The sequence below is a fragment of the Mirounga angustirostris genome, unplaced genomic scaffold (genome assembly GCF_029215605.1).
Source record: "Mirounga angustirostris isolate CCGP_5_RB_7025 unplaced genomic scaffold, mMirAng1.0.hap1 SCAF_2, whole genome shotgun sequence".
Classification (NCBI taxonomy): Eukaryota; Metazoa; Chordata; class Mammalia; order Carnivora; family Phocidae; genus Mirounga; species Mirounga angustirostris.
Window position 1 is genome coordinate 81152051 of NW_026991710.1, and position 18497 is coordinate 81170547.

At 42.2% G+C, this 18497-nt stretch overlaps 1 protein-coding gene across 1 annotated transcript; it reads right to left on the bottom strand.

Moving 5' to 3' along the window:
* Positions 1 to 623: 623 nt before the first annotated feature.
* On the bottom strand, positions 624 to 18198 carry LOC135363613 (uncharacterized). The gene is made up of 13 exons (XM_064584832.1): positions 17970 to 18198; positions 16210 to 16321; positions 14770 to 14945; positions 13219 to 13380; positions 11601 to 11710; positions 10880 to 11069; positions 9117 to 9228; positions 8478 to 8653; positions 6931 to 7092; positions 5307 to 5416; positions 4590 to 4779; positions 2834 to 2945; positions 624 to 1902 (listed from the first exon to the last, which is right to left on the bottom strand). Exons 1-13 carry the CDS (start codon positions 18063 to 18065, stop codon positions 1769 to 1771), a joined length of 1842 nt encoding a protein of 613 aa, XP_064440902.1. The 5' UTR covers positions 18066 to 18198; the 3' UTR covers positions 624 to 1768.
* Between the last annotated feature and the right edge of the window lie 299 nt (positions 18199 to 18497).

Consider the following 18497-nt stretch of genomic DNA (forward strand, 5'->3'; position numbering starts at 1 on the left):
TTGGATCATATATTCTATATATATTGATACCAACCTCAATCTATACATTGACATATGTAATAAATGTCCAATTCTGTGTTTTTAAATAGCTCGCTTGGTGTCTAGTTTGATTCTCTGTTCCCAGATTGGTAGAAATTCAGGATCTCTTAATTTCCCCCAGGAGTGTGTCTATGTTCTGGAGTCTTCTAGTGCCAGGGAGTTAGAAGGCTATGAAATGGCGAGGTGGCACTTATTTGCTGCTTTGGGTCATTGATGTATACTAGCATCTGCTGAGATGTCCTCACTGTTCTCTGGTCCTGGGGAATTGGTCAGTACTACTGTTGTTGAGACATGTCTTTCAAACCTGGTGGCTCTCTGTAGTTCTTCCATACTATTCTGGAATTGATGGGAATACTTTTCTTACTGATCTGTTCCATGCTGAGGTATAAGAAACTCTATGTGGACCCACAGGGGCCCCGTCTTTCTTAGACAAGTCAGTTCGCTATTCTGTGAGGCCTTCCTGCTTTCTTTTGGCTTCTATCCAGGAAAAGGGGCAGATGTCCCATGTACCTAATGATTTTGGGGTTTTCCCATGAGATTTCCACCTAAATCTACTCTATCCCACGAGTGAGTTTTGTTTCCTAGAAAGCTAAATTTTTAAAACTCATAAGCAACAAAGGGCTCCCTTTTCCTCATGTTCTCCTATAGCTTCTATTCCCTGAGGAAGTGATTTAGTTGTCCGTAAGACAGCTTAAGACCGGAACAAGGATAGAGGCAAAGAATACCTGAGGTAAAAAATCAGTTATTATTTCAAAGATACTTCCTACCACACTTTGAATGCCTTTTAGGAAATGCTGATTATAATCCACTGAGGATTAAAAGCCGATGAATAAAAGGATATGTGTAGGGGCGCCTGGGTGGCTCAGTTGGTTAAGCAACTGCCTTCGGCTCAGGCCATGATCCTGGAGTCCCGGGATCAAGTCCGGCATCGGACTCCCTGCTCAGCGGGGAGTCTGCTTCTCCCTCTGATCCTCCTCCTCTCATGCTCTCTGTCTCCCATTCTCTCTCTCAGATAAATAAATAAAAAATCTTTAAAAAAAAAAAAAAAGGATATGTGTAGTAGTGGTGCTGCCTTGAGTTTTGATTATCATGTGTGGTCTTAATAAATAATGAATGCCTCCTTGTCTTGTAAATCACTGTCTTTGGCATGGTGCTTTGCACAGTCCTCTCCCACATTAACTCTTGAAAAGCCTTTCTTGCTTCTGGCAACTCTTCCTCCACCACATGCAGAAGGACAGGCTAGCTCGTTGAAGACATGGGGACCAGCTGAGAGCCAACACCAATAAACAGACTCCTAGGTTAGCTCCAGATGAGCTGCCAGCTGACTGCAGGTGCTCAAGTGACCTCAGCTGAGACCAGAACTGCTCAGATGAGCCTCCACTGAAGTGTTGATATGAATCATAAACAAGTAAAATGGTTGTCTAACCCACTGAGTGATGGAATTATTTTTATTGCATCAGTATAAAAATATGCAATACACTTCAATGCAACAAAGTACATAATATGAGATGGTAGGTATCGAAGACAGAGGAGATACTTTGTGGGAAGATTTCCTCAATATGGATAATATGAGATGAGGCAAGAAAAATTCAAATGGGATGAGCAAGTTCCTTGGAAGGGGCTCATTTTTCATTCATTGGAAAAACAGTTCATTTTATTTTCTATTTTATAGGAACTAAAGAAAACGGAAGAGTCAAGTGTCATTATGGGGATGGTAGCCTTCAGTGACTTAGAAAACTGTAGACAGGTAGCTGGGTGGAACCATGCCAGATGGGGTCTTCGTATCATTCTGCAGTTGTGCCTTTTTGTAAATCACTCTCACTCTCACTGGCTTGGATTCAAGAGGTGGATTTCCTGACACTACTGAAATGAAAAATAAACAGTTGTCTTATATAAGCATATTCTCAGACACTACACTAGATTTATCTTAATTCCTGATGACATGTATTATCCTAAAGATTTCCTCAAAGCAATGAGAAAAACGTCATAAAACCAAGAAATGTCAAAAATATAGAGGGATTGATGAGATGTGTCTCCAAGTTCTGAATCGAAAGTCTATTATAAGGTGGACTGCTACGAGTTAGCTGTGATTAGCTAGGCTCAAATATACTAGCTCTAGTCTCAGGGGCACTTCTCCTAGTCTTATTAATGGCTTTTTTTTGAAATTTATTTTTTTCCATCACCTTATTTAATCTTTACAACAATTCTAAGATTTAGACAATATTTTTAACCAACAATTTTAGAGAGAAAGAACTGATGCCAGTTCTTTTCAACCCAGTTCAAAGGGCACTGGAATCCTGTGGTGCCTCAAGAGACCCTGAGCCAAAAGAGGAGGGAGGGGAAGAAAGGCCACTTGCTCTGGCTTCAACCAGAGCACATCTAATATACATAAGTATATATATTGTGTTTAATAATTAGATATTCTAAATTTCTAATTATATATTATATATAACTAAACATATATGTATGATATGACATATATATATGGCACCAATTCAAATTTTGATAGAGAAATTCCCAAACACTGTAGCATACCATGATGAGTCCTAATGCCCTTATGATCTACACTAGAAACTTCTTGAAGTCAGACACCTCATCTTATCCTTTCTTTGGTCTCACAACAGTGTGGAACCTCCCTTGACCTGTGAGCCAGCCTTCGGGAGAAGGAGCACATGGAAATCCTTGCCGTGGCGATGTTCTGGGCTCCAGAACAGCTCTGTCTAAGCATCTCCCATGACCCCTGGCAACCTTGCTGTCTGCTTCTCACTAAAGCCAATTAAATTACTCCCGGTACCTGCAGCCTTCTCGCTGTTACCACGACTCATTGAGTTCTCGCCCAAGAGGGAAGTGATGTCTTCTCCAAATATCCTGAGGCAATTTTCAATGAGAAATTGTACAAGACAAATCTATAACACAAAAAGACAAAAATGGGGTGCTCTTTTCCATAGGGCATAGTTATAAATCACATTTTGTATATACACCTTGGATCTAAGAAAAAATGTGAAGGACTTCCCAGTAAAATTCAGACTTGATAAAAATACGTAGAAACCAGGGGCACCTGGGTGGCTCCGTCGGTAAAGCATCTGCCTTTGGCTCAGGTCATGATACCAGGGTGCTGGGATCAGCCTTACATCAGGCTCCCTGCTCAGCGGGAAGCCTGCTTCTCCCTCTCCCACTCCCCCTGCTTGTGTTCCCTCTCTCGCTGTGTCTCTCTCTGTCAAGTACATAAATAAAAGCTTAAGAAAAAACCAAAAAAACAAAAACACATAGAAACCAGAGTTCTCTCAGAAATAACTTAAAAAGAGTGATACTTTCCCGTGTACTTTGGGTACACATTTTAAAATACTGCTCATCCGTGGGCTAAAGTTATAATGCGTGGCCTAGTTTAATAGCTAACATTTTGGGATCAGTGGTAACGTCTTTAAGCCTAGGATAAATTTCGGGGCCCCTCAGATGAGCGTCTGACTCTTGATTTCGGCTCAGATCACAATCTCATGGTGGTGAGATCCAGCCCCACATGGAGCCAAATTTGAGCTTTGTGCTCAGCAGGGAATCGGCTTGGGCTTCTCCCTCTCCCTCTCCCTCTTCTTCTGCCCCTGCACCGCTCACGCTCTCTCTTTCTCTCTCTCAAATAAATACGTATCAAAAAATAAATAAAACTAGGATAATTTTCAAAGTAGCCTACCTTATTAAAGTTTATTTATTTTCTGCTTTTAAATTTTGTTTCCAGTTTTATTGAGCTGTAACTGATGTATACCATCTTATGAAACTTTATAAAGTATGAACAAAAACTTAAAACCATTTCTTAAATGAAGAAGTATCTTAAAGTTGGGAAGCAGAGATTTTGGTGGGGTTGTGAAGGAAAACCCAGACAGCTGGAGAGAAAACGTATCTGTCTGTCTAACTTCAGTCCCTTCTCACGCATTGCTTTGCCTCATACTGGCTCTCTCTGTGTGAGCTTGGGGAAGACCTGTCATCTTATCAGGATATTCTGGAATCTCTTGCTAGTTTCCATACGACGTAGCAGAGGTGAAATAGTAGCCGAGTACTTTTCTAGATGAGCCACAATTGGCAGAGGAAGGCCAATGTGTTTGGAGGCATGGGTGCTCATATTGCCCAAGCCACCCAGGATGTGCCAGTGATGACCAGAGGAGCTGGCTGTTGTCGCCATTGTGTAGTGAGGAAACCATGGCTTTGCCCAAGGTTAAGAGTCCCTCAGGGATTAGGCTGAGAGTTGAACCTTGACTAGTGAAGCTCCAAAGCCCAGGTTCTTTTCTATCGTATCACATGACTCTTCTCTCTCTCGGTTAGTCAGCCTAGTGTTTAGTCTCCTGGAGGGGGAAGAAGTGACTCGACTGCTCCGTGATTCCGGTTTAACAACAACCCTTCGCAGACCCCACCAGAGTAGGATAAAGAACTCTGCCACTCCACAGGGGCCTAATGAAAATGTGCACTTCACAAAGTTCCATCCGTCAGAGTTACTACTGCACATGTCCGGTTCAAAGTAGGGATTCTACCCCCTGGGGGACAAAAATGAGAGCTCTCATTACCTTTTTTATCAAGTTGTCTTCCAATTCCATGCTGTCGGAATAAGGTGGGCAAAGAACGCTTGGGGCTATACAAACGGATAAATTATAAGCTGTCATCTGATTGGATGAGGAATGTTGCTCGATGTTGTATAGCACTCCAAAAAGGTATCGCAAGAGAACAACATTTGCTCTTGGCAGCTGGGCTAAAAGCCTAAGGTCAGAAAATCACACGTTTAAATTAGGCAAGTGATTCCACTTAGGAGGTTGGAAAAACAGAGACAGGGAACAGGATACATCCTTGTATATCTAGCACACAACCCGCTGTAGCAGAGTTCCAGGCATGAATGTAGACAAAACTGGTGCACTGAATTCAGTTCCTGAGCCAGATAAACACTTCTCTGGTTAGTTAAATGTCTGACAGACTTTTAAGGTCATAGCCCTGGTAGTCCTCTAGCATCTGTCTTGGACCAGTGGATTTCGTCTACCAGTTTCATGGATCCAGAAGGTGTAAAATGGCCAAGGAGTCCACATTAATAAGATCAGGAGAAGAACAATCATAGCCCTAAAGCGTGCCTCTATTCTGAAGCTGGAACCCATGGGTGTGAAGAATTGAAATTCTTTGGCGTTGGTCATGATTTTAGTGGGCAAAGCTGCAAAACGTAAGCCAATGTTTTCCTGATAGTATGTTGGCTGTATTTTGGAGATGTGACAAGAGTAGAGTAATTATTGCATCATTACCTCTGGGCTGCAGTTATCTTCTCTTCTTTGTTGCCTTGATCAATAACACCGAGCCATTTGTCATAGAGATCAGATAAAAATATACTTCCTTGGATATTTCTTAGGAAATCCTTATGGAGATAAAAAAAAATATGTATATATATTATACAAAATATTTATTGGAAATATTCCAGAGAAAATATGTAGTTAAAAAATTCAGTTCAGCCCCCACTTCCTTCACAGATACCCAAACTGCGACCCACACGGAGCTCGGCTCTGACTCTCCATTCACTTGCACACGCAGGAGCAGGTGCTTGGATTTTCTCCCACTAAAACTTAGAGGCATAAAAGCAGAGCTTACGCTGTTGTGGAAATGAAGATAAAGCTCCCTTCTATCATCTGGAACTTATTTTTTGTGAGTGCTTTTTTTGCAAAGTACCACAAACTGACAGGGTCTGGCTATAGACCATCCTAAATCCTATTAGCTTCTTGGCCAGAAATACACATACCAATGTTGCTTGTTTTAGACACAGTGCTAGCTCTTAACTCTAGCAAGAAAAGGCCTGAAACAATCAAAACACAAACAGGTGGGCTCTTGCACACATATTAGAAAAGAACTAGGTCTTCTCACTCAGGGTATGTGTGCTCCCTGGAAGAAAGCTACTCTCACAATTGCTTCATTCTTCCTTTTCTTAACTGTCTAAAAGTTGAGAGTCTAATGGCAGACTCACTGTGGTCCTGAGGATAGATTCATTTCTAGTTTAGGCCAATTGTCCAGTTAGTTTGCCATGATATTATCAAGGCCAAGGTTGCAGAGTCTGATTCTCCACCAAGATCCGTCAACTTCAGGAAGACAAAACTTTAGAAACGTCTAAGCACCATACCCACAAGTGCTCACCCTCTTCCTAGTCGGTGCTGATAACACAGAATGAGGAAGGAACCTCCTAACTCTTGCTAGAAAATCAATTCTATGTGTGCACCTTACAGAGGGCAATGCTCATCTCGCTACCTAGTGTATCATCATTTTTCTCCTGTCTCCTAATGCCTACATGTATATTACTAGTGGATATCACTATCGCCCCAGTGTAGGAGTGGTTACCTAAGTGATTTCTGGACTTTGCTATTTATCACATCTTCGAACATTAACGGGGGACAAGGGAAGATCAAATGTGACTGAGATTCTAAGACTGTAGTCATTACTACATTAACATAGGGTTGTTCAGAGCTGTTAATTAGTGCCAAGGTGGATGGATTAAATTTTTTCCCTGCTCTATTTCTTTTGGAAAGTTTGCCTTCATTAGGAGGGTGGTGAGGATGTCTGCTTCGTTAAACAGTGTGTTTGTGTCAGTGTGTATTTTTAAATTTATTATCATGCCTAGTAGTCATTTCAGTATTAGTATTTTGCATGGAGTCTTCAGGAGTCAAGGTGGGGAGGGCGGTGTGGAGTGAAAACAGAAAGTATTTCTAACATATGGGGCTTTTAACTCCTAAAGTAGCTTCCTTAAATTTTGATTTTGTCAATCGTTTTTCAGCTTGTTTGGTTCTTAATCTATTATGCCCATTACGATTCTTAAGCAGTCATGATGAAGGACACCATTCATAGCTTCAGTTACTCATATGTGGATAATGCTAGAACCTTCCCTACCTTGAAGACGGATGCGACCACATGAAAAGATTCGATGTACGGGTTCAATTTGACCCCAGAATTTAGTTTTTCCTTTAGGACTCTGCATGATTTTATATTGGCTGATTTGCTGAAGACGCCTTCTGTGAGTGGCCCTTTTTGATTAATAAAGGAAAGCATATCCTGTAGGAAGAAAAGAAAAGTATATGGCATCTCATATCCACAAACGCAGAGCACAAGCTTGCCTCCATTTTGAAAGAGCACGGGAATGTAATGGTACACTGTTTTAGAGTGGGAAGGACTAAAGTCAATTTAGATTGTTTTTTTTTTTTCAGTGTTTTTCTATATACTTTCAACCGAAATATCCATTTTACATTCATACACTGAAACATTTTAAACACTTCTTTTAATCAGATTTTCCTTTCCATTGAGTTTCCACTTTTAAATTAAACTTCTCCACTTCAAGGCCTTTGGGGAATCAGCATCTGTTTCCTACTTTAGCATTTTTTTCTCATTATTCCCTACATAGATGCTCTTCCCCAAGTATGGAAGTCTATTTAGGAAATACTCATTTCCCATTTTTTTATTTCTCTTTAAGTGACTGTATACTCCTTTCCTACTTGTTCTATTTCCTTCCCTCTTTTAAAGTCAGGCTCAGAAACTCTCTTCTCCTTCTCTGATTACCCTCACTTCTCATGAGTCTTTCATTGTCTTTTGCTGTATCTTCATGACTTCTCCCTGCTGTGTAGAATCTTAATAAGGGCTGGACTCAGGGAATCCAAACGATCTGAAGTCTATTATGCTACTTATCTATTGTGTGAGCTGGGGCACATACATCCTGTACTGAGGCTTTTCTGATTCGGTTTGGCAGTGCAGAGGATGATAATCCTAGCTAGCCCCTAAATTTGCTGTGATGCAAGGACCTGGTGTAGTAGCTAGCAGGTAACATGCTAGCTAAGATGATACATTTCTTCATGTCTAGCAGAACGTTCCCTACATACCGTACAGTGCTTGCAGAGACACCGAATACTCAGTGAATGTCCACACTGACAATTCACTACAGCAGTTCCAGATAACACAGGCCAAACTCTGTGGCTTTCATTTGACATACTCTGTTAGGATTAACAGAATCCTATTTGCCAGAGGATGAGTCTATGCTCGTGTCAGATGTTTGCAGTTGTTAGACAGAGTAGACTCCGCTGAAGGAGACTTGAGACTCATGTGAGTGCAGGAAGGCAATGAAGGGAGAGTGTGAAGATGAGGTGGACTCTCAGAGACTCACAGACACAGAGTCCATTTTGACTGATCTGAACAGGCCTCGGTGGGTCTTTGTGGAAACAAGACACAAGTGGAATGGACAAGAATGTCTTTTCCTTTTGTATTTGCCTCATGAGTCTGCTGGAACTAAGATTCTGTTCGTTGAAATAACAGTAACAGAGCTTCTCTGCCAAAGCCAGGGACTATGTAATGACTTCTCCATTTGGGGATAGATTTGGATGAGGACGCTTGGCCTTTCAGAGTTTCCCCTCCTCAGGAGGGCTATAGAAGACCAAAAGGAGATGACCTACCAGAATTGGAAAGGGCAAGTTGTCTTTATCACACACATCCATGAGGGAAACTCCAAATAGCTGTCCTGGCTTTGCGGAAGGTGGGGCTGTGCACTGGTTGTGCTGGCAAGTTCTGGAGCCCCACCAAAAGGCCCTGTCACTGAAAGAATGGCTTGTCACAGTCTTCCGGCCGGAGTCTAAGGAAGAAGAGAGAGTACTAGTAGTAGTAGTTGTTGTTTAATACGCTGAACCTTCTTTTTCCTTTTTTTTTTTTTTTTTTTACAGATTTTATTTATATTTTGACAGAGGGAGAGAGACAGCAAGAGAGGGAACACAAGAAGGGGGAGGGGGACAGGGAGAACTAGGCTTGTTAGAAAAAATTCCCAAACACTGTAGCATACCATGATGAGTCCTAATGCCCTTACGATCTACACTAGAAACTTCTTGAAGTCAGAGACCTCATCTTATCCTTTCTTTGGTCTCACAACAGTGTGGAACCTCCCTTGACCTGTGAGCCAGCCTTCGGGAGAAGGAGCACATGGAAATCCTTGCCGTGGCGATGCTCTGGGCTCCAGAACAGCTCTGTCTAAACATCTCCCATGACCCCTGGCAACCTTGCTGTCTGCTTCTCACTAAAGCCAATTAAATTACTCCCGGTACCTGCAGCCTTCTCGCTGTTACCACGACTCATTGAGTTCTCGCCCAAGAGGGAAGTGATGTCTTCTCCAAATATCCTGAGGCAATTTTCAATGAGAAATTGTACAAGACAAATCTGTAACACAAAAAGACAGGAATGGGGTGCTCTTTTCCATAGGGCATAGTTATAAATCACATTTTGGATACAGACCTTGGATCTAAGAAAAAATGTGAAGGACTTCTCAGAAAAATTTAGAGTTGATAAAAATATGTAGAAACCAGGGGCGCCTGGGACGGTCAGTCGTTTAAGCGTCTGCGTTCGGCTCAGGTCATAATCCCAGGGTGCTGGGATCAGCCCTACATCGGGCTCCCTGCTCAGCGGGAAGCCTGCTTCTCCTTCTCTCACTCCGCCTGCTTGTGTTCCCTCTCTCGCTGTGTCCCTCTCAGTCAAGTAAATAAATAAAAGTTTAAAAAAAAAAAACCAAAAAACCCCTAAAAACACATAGAAACCAGAGTTCTCTCAGAAATAACTTAGAAAGAGTGATACTTTCCCGTGTACTTTGGGTACACATTTTAAAATACTGCTCATCCGTGGGCTAAAGTTATGATGCGTGGCCTAGTTTAAGAGCTAACATTTTGGGATCAGTGGTTACGTCTTTAAGCCTAGGTTAAATTTCGGGGCCCCTCAGTTGGGCGTCAGACTCTTGATTTCGGCGCAGATCAGATCTCATGGTGGTGAGATCCAGCCCCACATGGAGCCAACTTTGGGCTCCGTGCTCAGCGGGGAATGGGCTTGGGCTTCTCCCTCTCCCTCTCCCTCTTCTTCTGCCCCTGCCCCGCTCACGCTCTCTCTTTCCCTCTCTCAAATAAATACGTATCAAAAAATAAATAAAACTAGGATAATTTTCAAAGTAGCCTACCTTATTAAAGTTTACTTATTTTTTGCTTCTAAATTTTGTTTCCAGTTTTATTGAGCTGTAACTGATGTATACCATCTTATGAAACTTAATAAAGTATGAACAAAAACTTAAGAAAACCATTTCTTAAATGAATAAGTATCTTAAAGTTGGGAAGCAGAGAATTTGGTGGGGTTGTGAGGGAAAACCCACACAGTTGGAGAGAAAATGTATCTGTCTGTCTAACTTCAGTCCCTTCTCACGCCTTGCGCTGCCTCATGCTGGCTCTCTCTGGGTGACCTTGGGGAAGACCTGTCATCTTATTAGGATATTCTGGAATCTCTTGCTGGTTTCTGTTGACATAGCAGAGGTGAAATAGTAGGCGAGTACTTTTCTAGATGAGCCACAATTGGCAGAGGAAGGCCAGTGTGTTTGCAGCCATGGGGGCTCATATTGCCCAAGCCACCCAGGATGTGCCAGTGATGACCGGAGGAGCTGGCTGTTGTCGCCATTGTGTAGTGAGGAAACCATGGCTTTGCCCAAGGTTACGAGTCCCTCAGGGATTAGGCTGAGAGTTGAACCTTGACTAGTGAAGCTCCAAAGCCCAGGTTCTTTTCTATCGTATCACATGACTCTTCTCTCTCTCGTTTAGTCAGTCTAGTGTTTAGTCTCCTGGAGGGGGAAGAAGTGACTCGACTGCTCCGAGTTTCCCATTTAATGACACCCCTTCCCAGACCCTGCCAGAGTAGCATAAAGAACTCTACCACTCCACAGGGGCCTAATTAAAATGTGCACTTCACAAAGTTCCATCCGTCAGAGTTACTACTGCACATGTCCGGTTCAAAGTAGGGATTCTACGCCCTGGGGGACAAAAATGAGAGCTCTCATTACCTTTTTTATCAAGTTGTCTTCCAATTCCATGCTGTCGGAATCAGGTGGGTAAAGAACGCTTGGGGCTATACAAATGGATAAATTATAAGCTGTCATCTGATTGGATGAGGAATGTTGCTCAATGTTGTATAGCACTCCAAAAAGGTATCGCAAGAGAACAACATTTGCTCTTGGCAGCTGGGGTAAAAGCCTAAGGTCAGAAAAACACACTTTTAAATTAGGCAAGTGATTCTACTTAGGAGGTTGGAAAAACAGAGACAGGGAAAAGGATACATCCTTGTATATCTAGCACACAACCCGCTGTAGCAGAGTTCCAGGCATGAATGTAGACAAAATTGGTGCACTGAATTCAGTTCCTGAGCCAGATAAACACTTCTCTGGTTAGTTAAATGTTTGACAGACTTTTAAGGTCATAGCCCTGGCAGTTGATGCTGTTGCATGTGTCTTGAACCAGGGAATTTCGTCTACAAGTTGCATGGATCCAGAAGGGGTCAAACGGCCAAGGAGTCCACATTAATAAGATCAGGAGAAGAACAATAATAGCCCTAAAGCATGCCTCTATTCTGAAGCTGGGCCCCATGGGCATAAAGAATTGAAACTCTTTGGCGTTGGTCATGATTATAGTGCGCAAAGCTGCAAAACGTAAGCCAATGTTTTCCTGATAGTATGTTGGGTGTATTTTGGAGATGTGACCAGAGTAGAGTAATTAGTGCATCATTACCTCTGGGCTGCAGTTATCTTTTCCTCTTTGTTGCCTTGATCAATAACACCGAGCCATTTGTCATAGAGATCAGATAAAAATATGCTTCCTTTGATATTTCTAAGAAAATCCTTAGGGACATAAAAAAATATATATATAATAGAAAATATGTATTGGAAATATTCCAGAGAAAATATGTAGTTAAAAAATTCAGTTCAGCCCCCACTTCCTTCACAGATACCAAAACTACGACCCACATGGAGCTCGGCTCTGACTCTCCATTCACTTGCACACGCAGGAGCAGGTGCTTGTATTTTCTCCCGCTAAAACTTAGAGGCATAAAAGCAGAGCTTAGGCTGTGGTGGAAATGAAGATAAAGCTCCCTACTATCATCTGGAACTTATTTTTTGTCAGTGCTTTTTTTGCAAAGTACCACAAACTGACAGCGTCTGGCTATAGACCATCCTAAATCCTATTAGCTTCTTGGACAGAAATACACATACCCATGTTGCTTGTTTTAGACACAGTGCTAGCTCTTCATTCTAGCAAGAAAAGGCCTGAAACAATCAAAACACAAACAGGTGGGCTCTTCCACACATATTAGGAAAGAACTAAGTCTTCTCACTCGGGGTATGTGTGCTCCCTGGAATAAAGCTACTCTCACAATTGCTTCATTCTTTCTTTTCTTAACTGTCTAAAAGTCGAGAGTCTAATGGCAGACTCACTGTGGTCCTGAGGATAGATCCATTTCTAGTTTAGGCCAATTGTCCAGTTAGTTTGCCATGATATTATCAAGGCCAAGTTTGCAGAGTCTGATTCTCCACCAAGATCCGTCAACTTCAGGAAGAGAAAACTTTAGAAATGTCTAAGCACTCTCCCCACAAGTGCTCACCCTCTTCCTAGTCGGTGCTTATAACACGGAATCAGGAAAGAACCTCCTAACTCTTGCTAGAAAATCGATTCCATGTTTGCACCTTACAGAGGGCAACACTCATCTCGCTACCTAGTGTATCATCATTCTTCTCCTGTCTCCTGATGCCTGTATGTATATTACTACTGGATATCACTATGGCCCCAGTGTAGGAGTGGTTACCTAAGTCATTTCTGGACTTTGCTATTTATCACATCTTCGAACATTAACGGGGGACAAGGGAAGACCAAATGTGACTGAGATTCTAAGACTGTAGTCATTACTACGTTAACATAGGGTTGTTCAGAGCTGTTCATAAGTGCCAAGGTGGATGGATTAAATTCTTTCCCTGTTCTATTTCTTTTGGAAAGTTTGCCTTCATTAGGAGGGTGGTGAGGATGTTTGTATGCGTAAACAGTGTGTATGTATTGGTGCGAATTTTGAAATTTATTATCATGACTAGGAGTCATTTCAGTATTAGTATTTTGCATGGAGTCTTCAGGAGTCAAGGTGGGGAGGGCGGTGTGTAGTGCAAACAGAAAGTATTTCTAACACATGGGGCTTTTAACGTCTAAAGTAGCTTCCTTAAATTTTGATTTTGTCAAGCGTTTTTCAGCTTGTAAGGGTCTTAATCCATTATGCCCGTTATGGTTCTTGAGTAGTCATGATGAAGGACACCAATCATAGTTTCAGTTACTCGTGTGTGGATAATGCTAGAACCTTCCCTACCTTAAAGAGGGATGCGACCACATGAACAGATTCGCTGTACGGGTTCAGTTTGACTCCAGAATTCAGTTTCTCCTTTAGGACATAGCAGGATTTTATATTGGCTGATTTGCTGAAGACGCCTTCTGTGAGTGGCCCTTTTTGATTAATAAAGGAAAGCATATCCTGTAGGAAGAAAAGAAAAGTATATGGCATCTCATATCCACAAACGCCGAGCACAAGCTTGCCACCATTTTGAAAGAGGAGGGGAATGTAATGGTACACTGTTTTGGAGTGGGAAGGACTAAAGTCAATTTAGATTGTTTTTTTTTTTTTCAGTGTCTTTCTATATAGTTTAGACCTAAATATCCATTTTACAGTCATACACTGAAACATTTTAAACACTTCTTTTAATCAGATTTTCCTTTCCATTGAGTTTCCACTTTTAAATCAAACTTCTGCGCTTCAAGGCCTTTGGGGAATCAGCATCTGTTTCGTACTTTAGCATTTTTTCTCATTATTCCCTACATAGATGCTCTTCCCCAAGTATGGAAGTCTATTTAGGAAATACTCATTTCCCATTTGTTTATTTCTCTTTAAGTGACTGTATACTCCATTCCTACTTGTTCTATTTCCTTCCCTCTTTTAAAGTCAGGCTCAGAAACTCTCTTCTCCTTCTCTGATTACCCTCCCTTCTCATGAGTCTTAAATTGTCTTTTGCTCTATCTTCATGTCCTCTCTCTGCTGTGTAGAATCTTTATAAGGGCTGGACTCAGGGAATCCAACGGATCTGAAGTCTATTATGCTACTTATCTATTGTGTGAGCTGGGTCACTTACATCCTGTACTGAGGCTTTTCTGATTCGGTTAGGCAGTGTGGAGGATGATAATCCTAGCTAGCCCCTAAATTTGCTGTGATGCACGGACCTGGGGTTGTAACTAGCAGGTAACATGCTAGCTAAGATGGTACATTTCTTCATAGCTAGCAGAACGTTCCCTACATCTCGTACAGTGCTTGCACAGACACCGAATACTCAGTGAATGTCCACACTGACAATTCACTACAGCAGTTTCAGATAACACAGGCCAAACTCTGTGGCTTTCATTTGACATACTCTGTTAGGATTAACAGATTCCTATTTGCCAGAGGATGAGTCTATGCTCGTGTCAGATGTTTGCAGTTGTTAGACTGAGTAGACTCCGCTGAAGGAGACTTGAGACTCATGTGAGTTCAGCAAGGCAATGAAGGGAGAGTGTGCAGATGAGGTGAACTCTCAGAGACTCACATACACAGAGTCCACTTTGTCTGATCTGAACAGGCCTCGGTGGGTCTTTGTGGAAACAAGATACAAGTGGAATGGAGAAGAATGACTTTTCCTGTTGTATGTGCCTCATGACTCTGCTGGACCTAAGTCAGATTCTGTACCTTGAAATAACAGTAACAGAGCTTCTCAGCCAAAGCCAGGGGCTGTCTAATGACTTCTCCATTTGGGGATAGATTTGGATGAGGACACGTGGCTTCTCAGAGTTTCCCCTCCTCAGGAGGGCTATAGAAGACCAAAATGAGATGACCTACCAGAATTGGGAAGGGTAGCTTGTCTTTATAACACATATCCATGAGGGAAACTCCAAAGAGCTGCCCTGGCTTTGCGGAAGGTGGGGCTATGCACTGGTAGTGCTGGCAAGTGCTGCAACCCCGACAAAAGGCCCTGGCTCTGAAAGAACGGTGTGTCACAGTCTTCTGGCCGTAATCTAAGGAAGAAGTGAGATTAGTAGTAGTAGTTGTAGTTTAATACGCTGAACCTTCTTTTTTCTTTTCTTTTTTTTCCCAGATTTTATGTATATTTTGACAGAGAGAGAGAGAGACAGCGAGAGAGGGAACACAAGTAGGGGGAAGGGGAGAGAGAGAAGCAGGCTTCCGCGGAGCAGGGAGCCTGATGCGGGGTTTGATCCAAGGACCCCAGGATCATGACCTGAGCTGAAACCGGATGCTTAACGACTGAGCCACTCATGTGCCCCAGGCTCATCTTAGTTCCTGATGACTTGTATTTTCTAAAGATTTCCTCAAAGCAATGTGGTAAGCATCATAAAACCAAGAAATGTCAGAAATATGGAGGGATTGATGATACGTGTCTCCAGGTTCTGAATCGAAAGTCTACCTTCTAAGGTGGACTGCTGACAGGTAGCTGTGATTAGCTAGGCTCAAATCATACTAGCTCTAGTCTCAGGGGCACTTCTCCCAGTCATATTAATGGCTTTTTTTTGGATTCCATCCATCATCTTATTTAGTTTTTACCACAATTCTAAGATTTAGACATTATTTATATCCACATTTTAGAGATGAATAAACTGATGCTGAGCTGGAATAACTGGCCAAGAGAATATAGCTGGTAAATGGGGGCACAGGAATTTACACTCTGGAGAGGTAGTATGACATCAAGTCAAGTCCTTTTTTCTCAATGATGCCAGTTCTTTTCAACCCGTTTCAAAGGGCACTGGAATCCTGTGGTGCCTCAAGAGCCCCTGAGCCAAAGACGAGGGAGGGGAAGAAAGGCCCCTTGCTTTGGCTTCAACCAAAGCACATCTTATATACATAAATATATATATTATGATTATATATTTATATAGTATAAGTATCTAATTATATATTATATATATATAACTACATATATATTTATGAGGTATATATATATATATATAGCACCCACTTAGAATTTTGTTAGAAGTTTGTTAGAAAAAATTCCCAAACACTGTAGCATACCATGATGAGTCCTAATGCCCTTATGATCTACACTAGAAACTTCTTGAAGTCAGAGACCTCATCTTATCCTTTGGTCTCACAACAGTGTGGAACCTCCCTTGACCTGTGAGCCAGCCTTCGGAAGAAGGAGCACATGGAAATCCTTGCCCTGGCGTTGCTCTGGGCTCCAGAACAGCTCTGTCTAAGCATCTCCCATGACCCCTGGCAACCTTGCTGTCTGCTTCTCACTAAAGTCAATTAAATTACTCCCGGTACCTGCAGCCTTCTCGCTGTTACCACGACTCATTGAGTTCTCTCCCAAGAGGGAAGTGATGTCTTCTCCAAATATTCTGAGGCAATTTTCAATAAGAAATTGTACAAGACAAATCTGTAACACAAAAAGACAGGAATGGGGTGCTCTTTTCCATAGTGCATAGTTATAAATCACATTTTGGATACAGACCTTGGATCTAAGAAAAAATGTGAAGGATTTCTCAGAAAAATTCAGAGTTGATAATACTATGTAGAAACCAGGGGCGCCTGGGTGGCTCAGTCGGTTAAGCGTCTGCGTTTGGCTCAGGTCATAATCCCAGGGTGCTAGGATCAGCCATACATCGGGCTCCCTGCTCAGCGGGAAGCCTGCTTCTCCTTCTCCCACTCCCCCTGCTTATGTTCCCTCTCTCGCTGTGTCTCTCACAGTCAAGTTAATAAATAAAAGTTAAAAAAAGAAAACAAAAAAACCCCCAAAACACATAGAAACCAGAGTTCTCTCAGAAATAACTTAGAAAGAGTGATACTTTCCCGTGTACTTTGGGTACACATTTTAAAATACTGCTCATCCGTGGGCTAAGTTATAATGCATGGCCTAGTTTAAGAGCTAACATTTTGGGATCAGTGGTTACGTCTTTAAGCCTAGGATAAATTTCGGGGCACCTCAGTTGGGCGTCTGACTCTTGATTTCAGCGCAGATCACAATCTCATGGTGGTGAGATCCAGCCCCACATGGAGCCAACTTTGGCTCCGTGCTCAGCGGGGAATGGGCTTGGGCTTCTCCCTCTCCCTCTCCCTCTTCTTCTGCCCCTGCCCCGCTCACGCTCTCTCTTTCCCTCTCTCAAATAAATACGTATCAAAAAATAAATAAAACAAGGATAATTTTCAAAGTAGCCTACCTTATTAAAGTTTACTTATTTTTTGCTTTTAAATTTTGTTTCCAGTTTTATTGAGCTGTAACTGATGTATACCATCTTATGAAACTTTATAAAGTATGAACAAAAACTTAAGAAAACCATTTCTTAAATGAAGAAGTATCTTAAAGTTGGGAAGCAGAGATTTTGGTGGGGTTGTGAAGGAAAACCCACACAGGTGGAGAGAAAACATATCTGTCTGTCTAACTCCAGTCCCTTCTCATGCCTTGCTTTGCCTCATGCTGGCTCTCTCTGTGTGAGTTTGGGGAAGACCTGTCATCTTATTGGGATATTCTGGAATCTCTTGCTAGTTTCCATAAGACGTAGCAGAGGTGAAATAGTAGCCGAGTACTTTTCTAGATGAGCCATAATTGGCAGAGGAAGGCCAATGTGTTTGCAGCCATGGGTGCTCATATTGCCCAAGCCACCCAGGATGTGCCAGTGATGACCAGAGGAGCTGGCTGTTGTCGCCATGGTTTAGTGAGGAAACCATGGCTTTGCCCAAGGTTATGAGTCCCTCAGGGATTAGACTGAGAGTTGAACCTTGACTAGTGAAGCTCCAAAGCCCAGGTTCTTTTCTATCGTATCACACGACTCTTCTCTCTCCCGTTTAGTCAGTCTAGATTTAGTCTCCTGGAGCGGGAAGAAGTGACTCGACCGCTCTGAGTTTTCCGTTTAACAACACCCCTTCCCAGACCCCAACAGAGTAGGATAAAGAACTCTGCCACTCCACAGGGGCCTAATGAAAATGTGCACTTCAAAAAGTTCCTTCTGTCAGAGTTACTACTGCACATATCCGGTTCAAAGTAGGGATTCTACCCCCTGGGGGACAAAAATGAGAGCTCTCATTACCTTTTTTATCAAGTTGTCTTCCAATTCCAAGCTGTTGGAATCAGGTGGGTAAAGAATGCTTGGGGCTATACAAACGGATAAATTATAAGCTGTCATCTGATTGGATGAGGAATGTTGCTCAATGTTGTATAGCACTCCAAAAAGGTATCGCAAGAGAACAACATTTGCTCTTGGCAGCTGGGCTAAAAGCCTAAGGTCAGAAAAACACACTTTTAAATTAGGCAAGTGATTCCACTTAGGAGGCTGGAAAAACTGAGACAGGGAAAAGGGTATATCCTTGTATATCTAGCACACAACCCGCTGTAGCAGAGTTCCAGGCATGAATGTAGACAAAATTGGTGCACTGAATTCAGTTCCTGAGCCAGATAAACACTTCTCTGATTAGTTAAATGTTTGACAGACTTTTAAGGTCATAGCCCTGGCAGTTGATGCTCTTGCATGTGTCTTGAACCAGGGAATTTCGTCTACAAGTTGCATGGATCCAGAAGGGGTCAAACGGCCAAGGAGTCCACATTAATAAGATCAGGA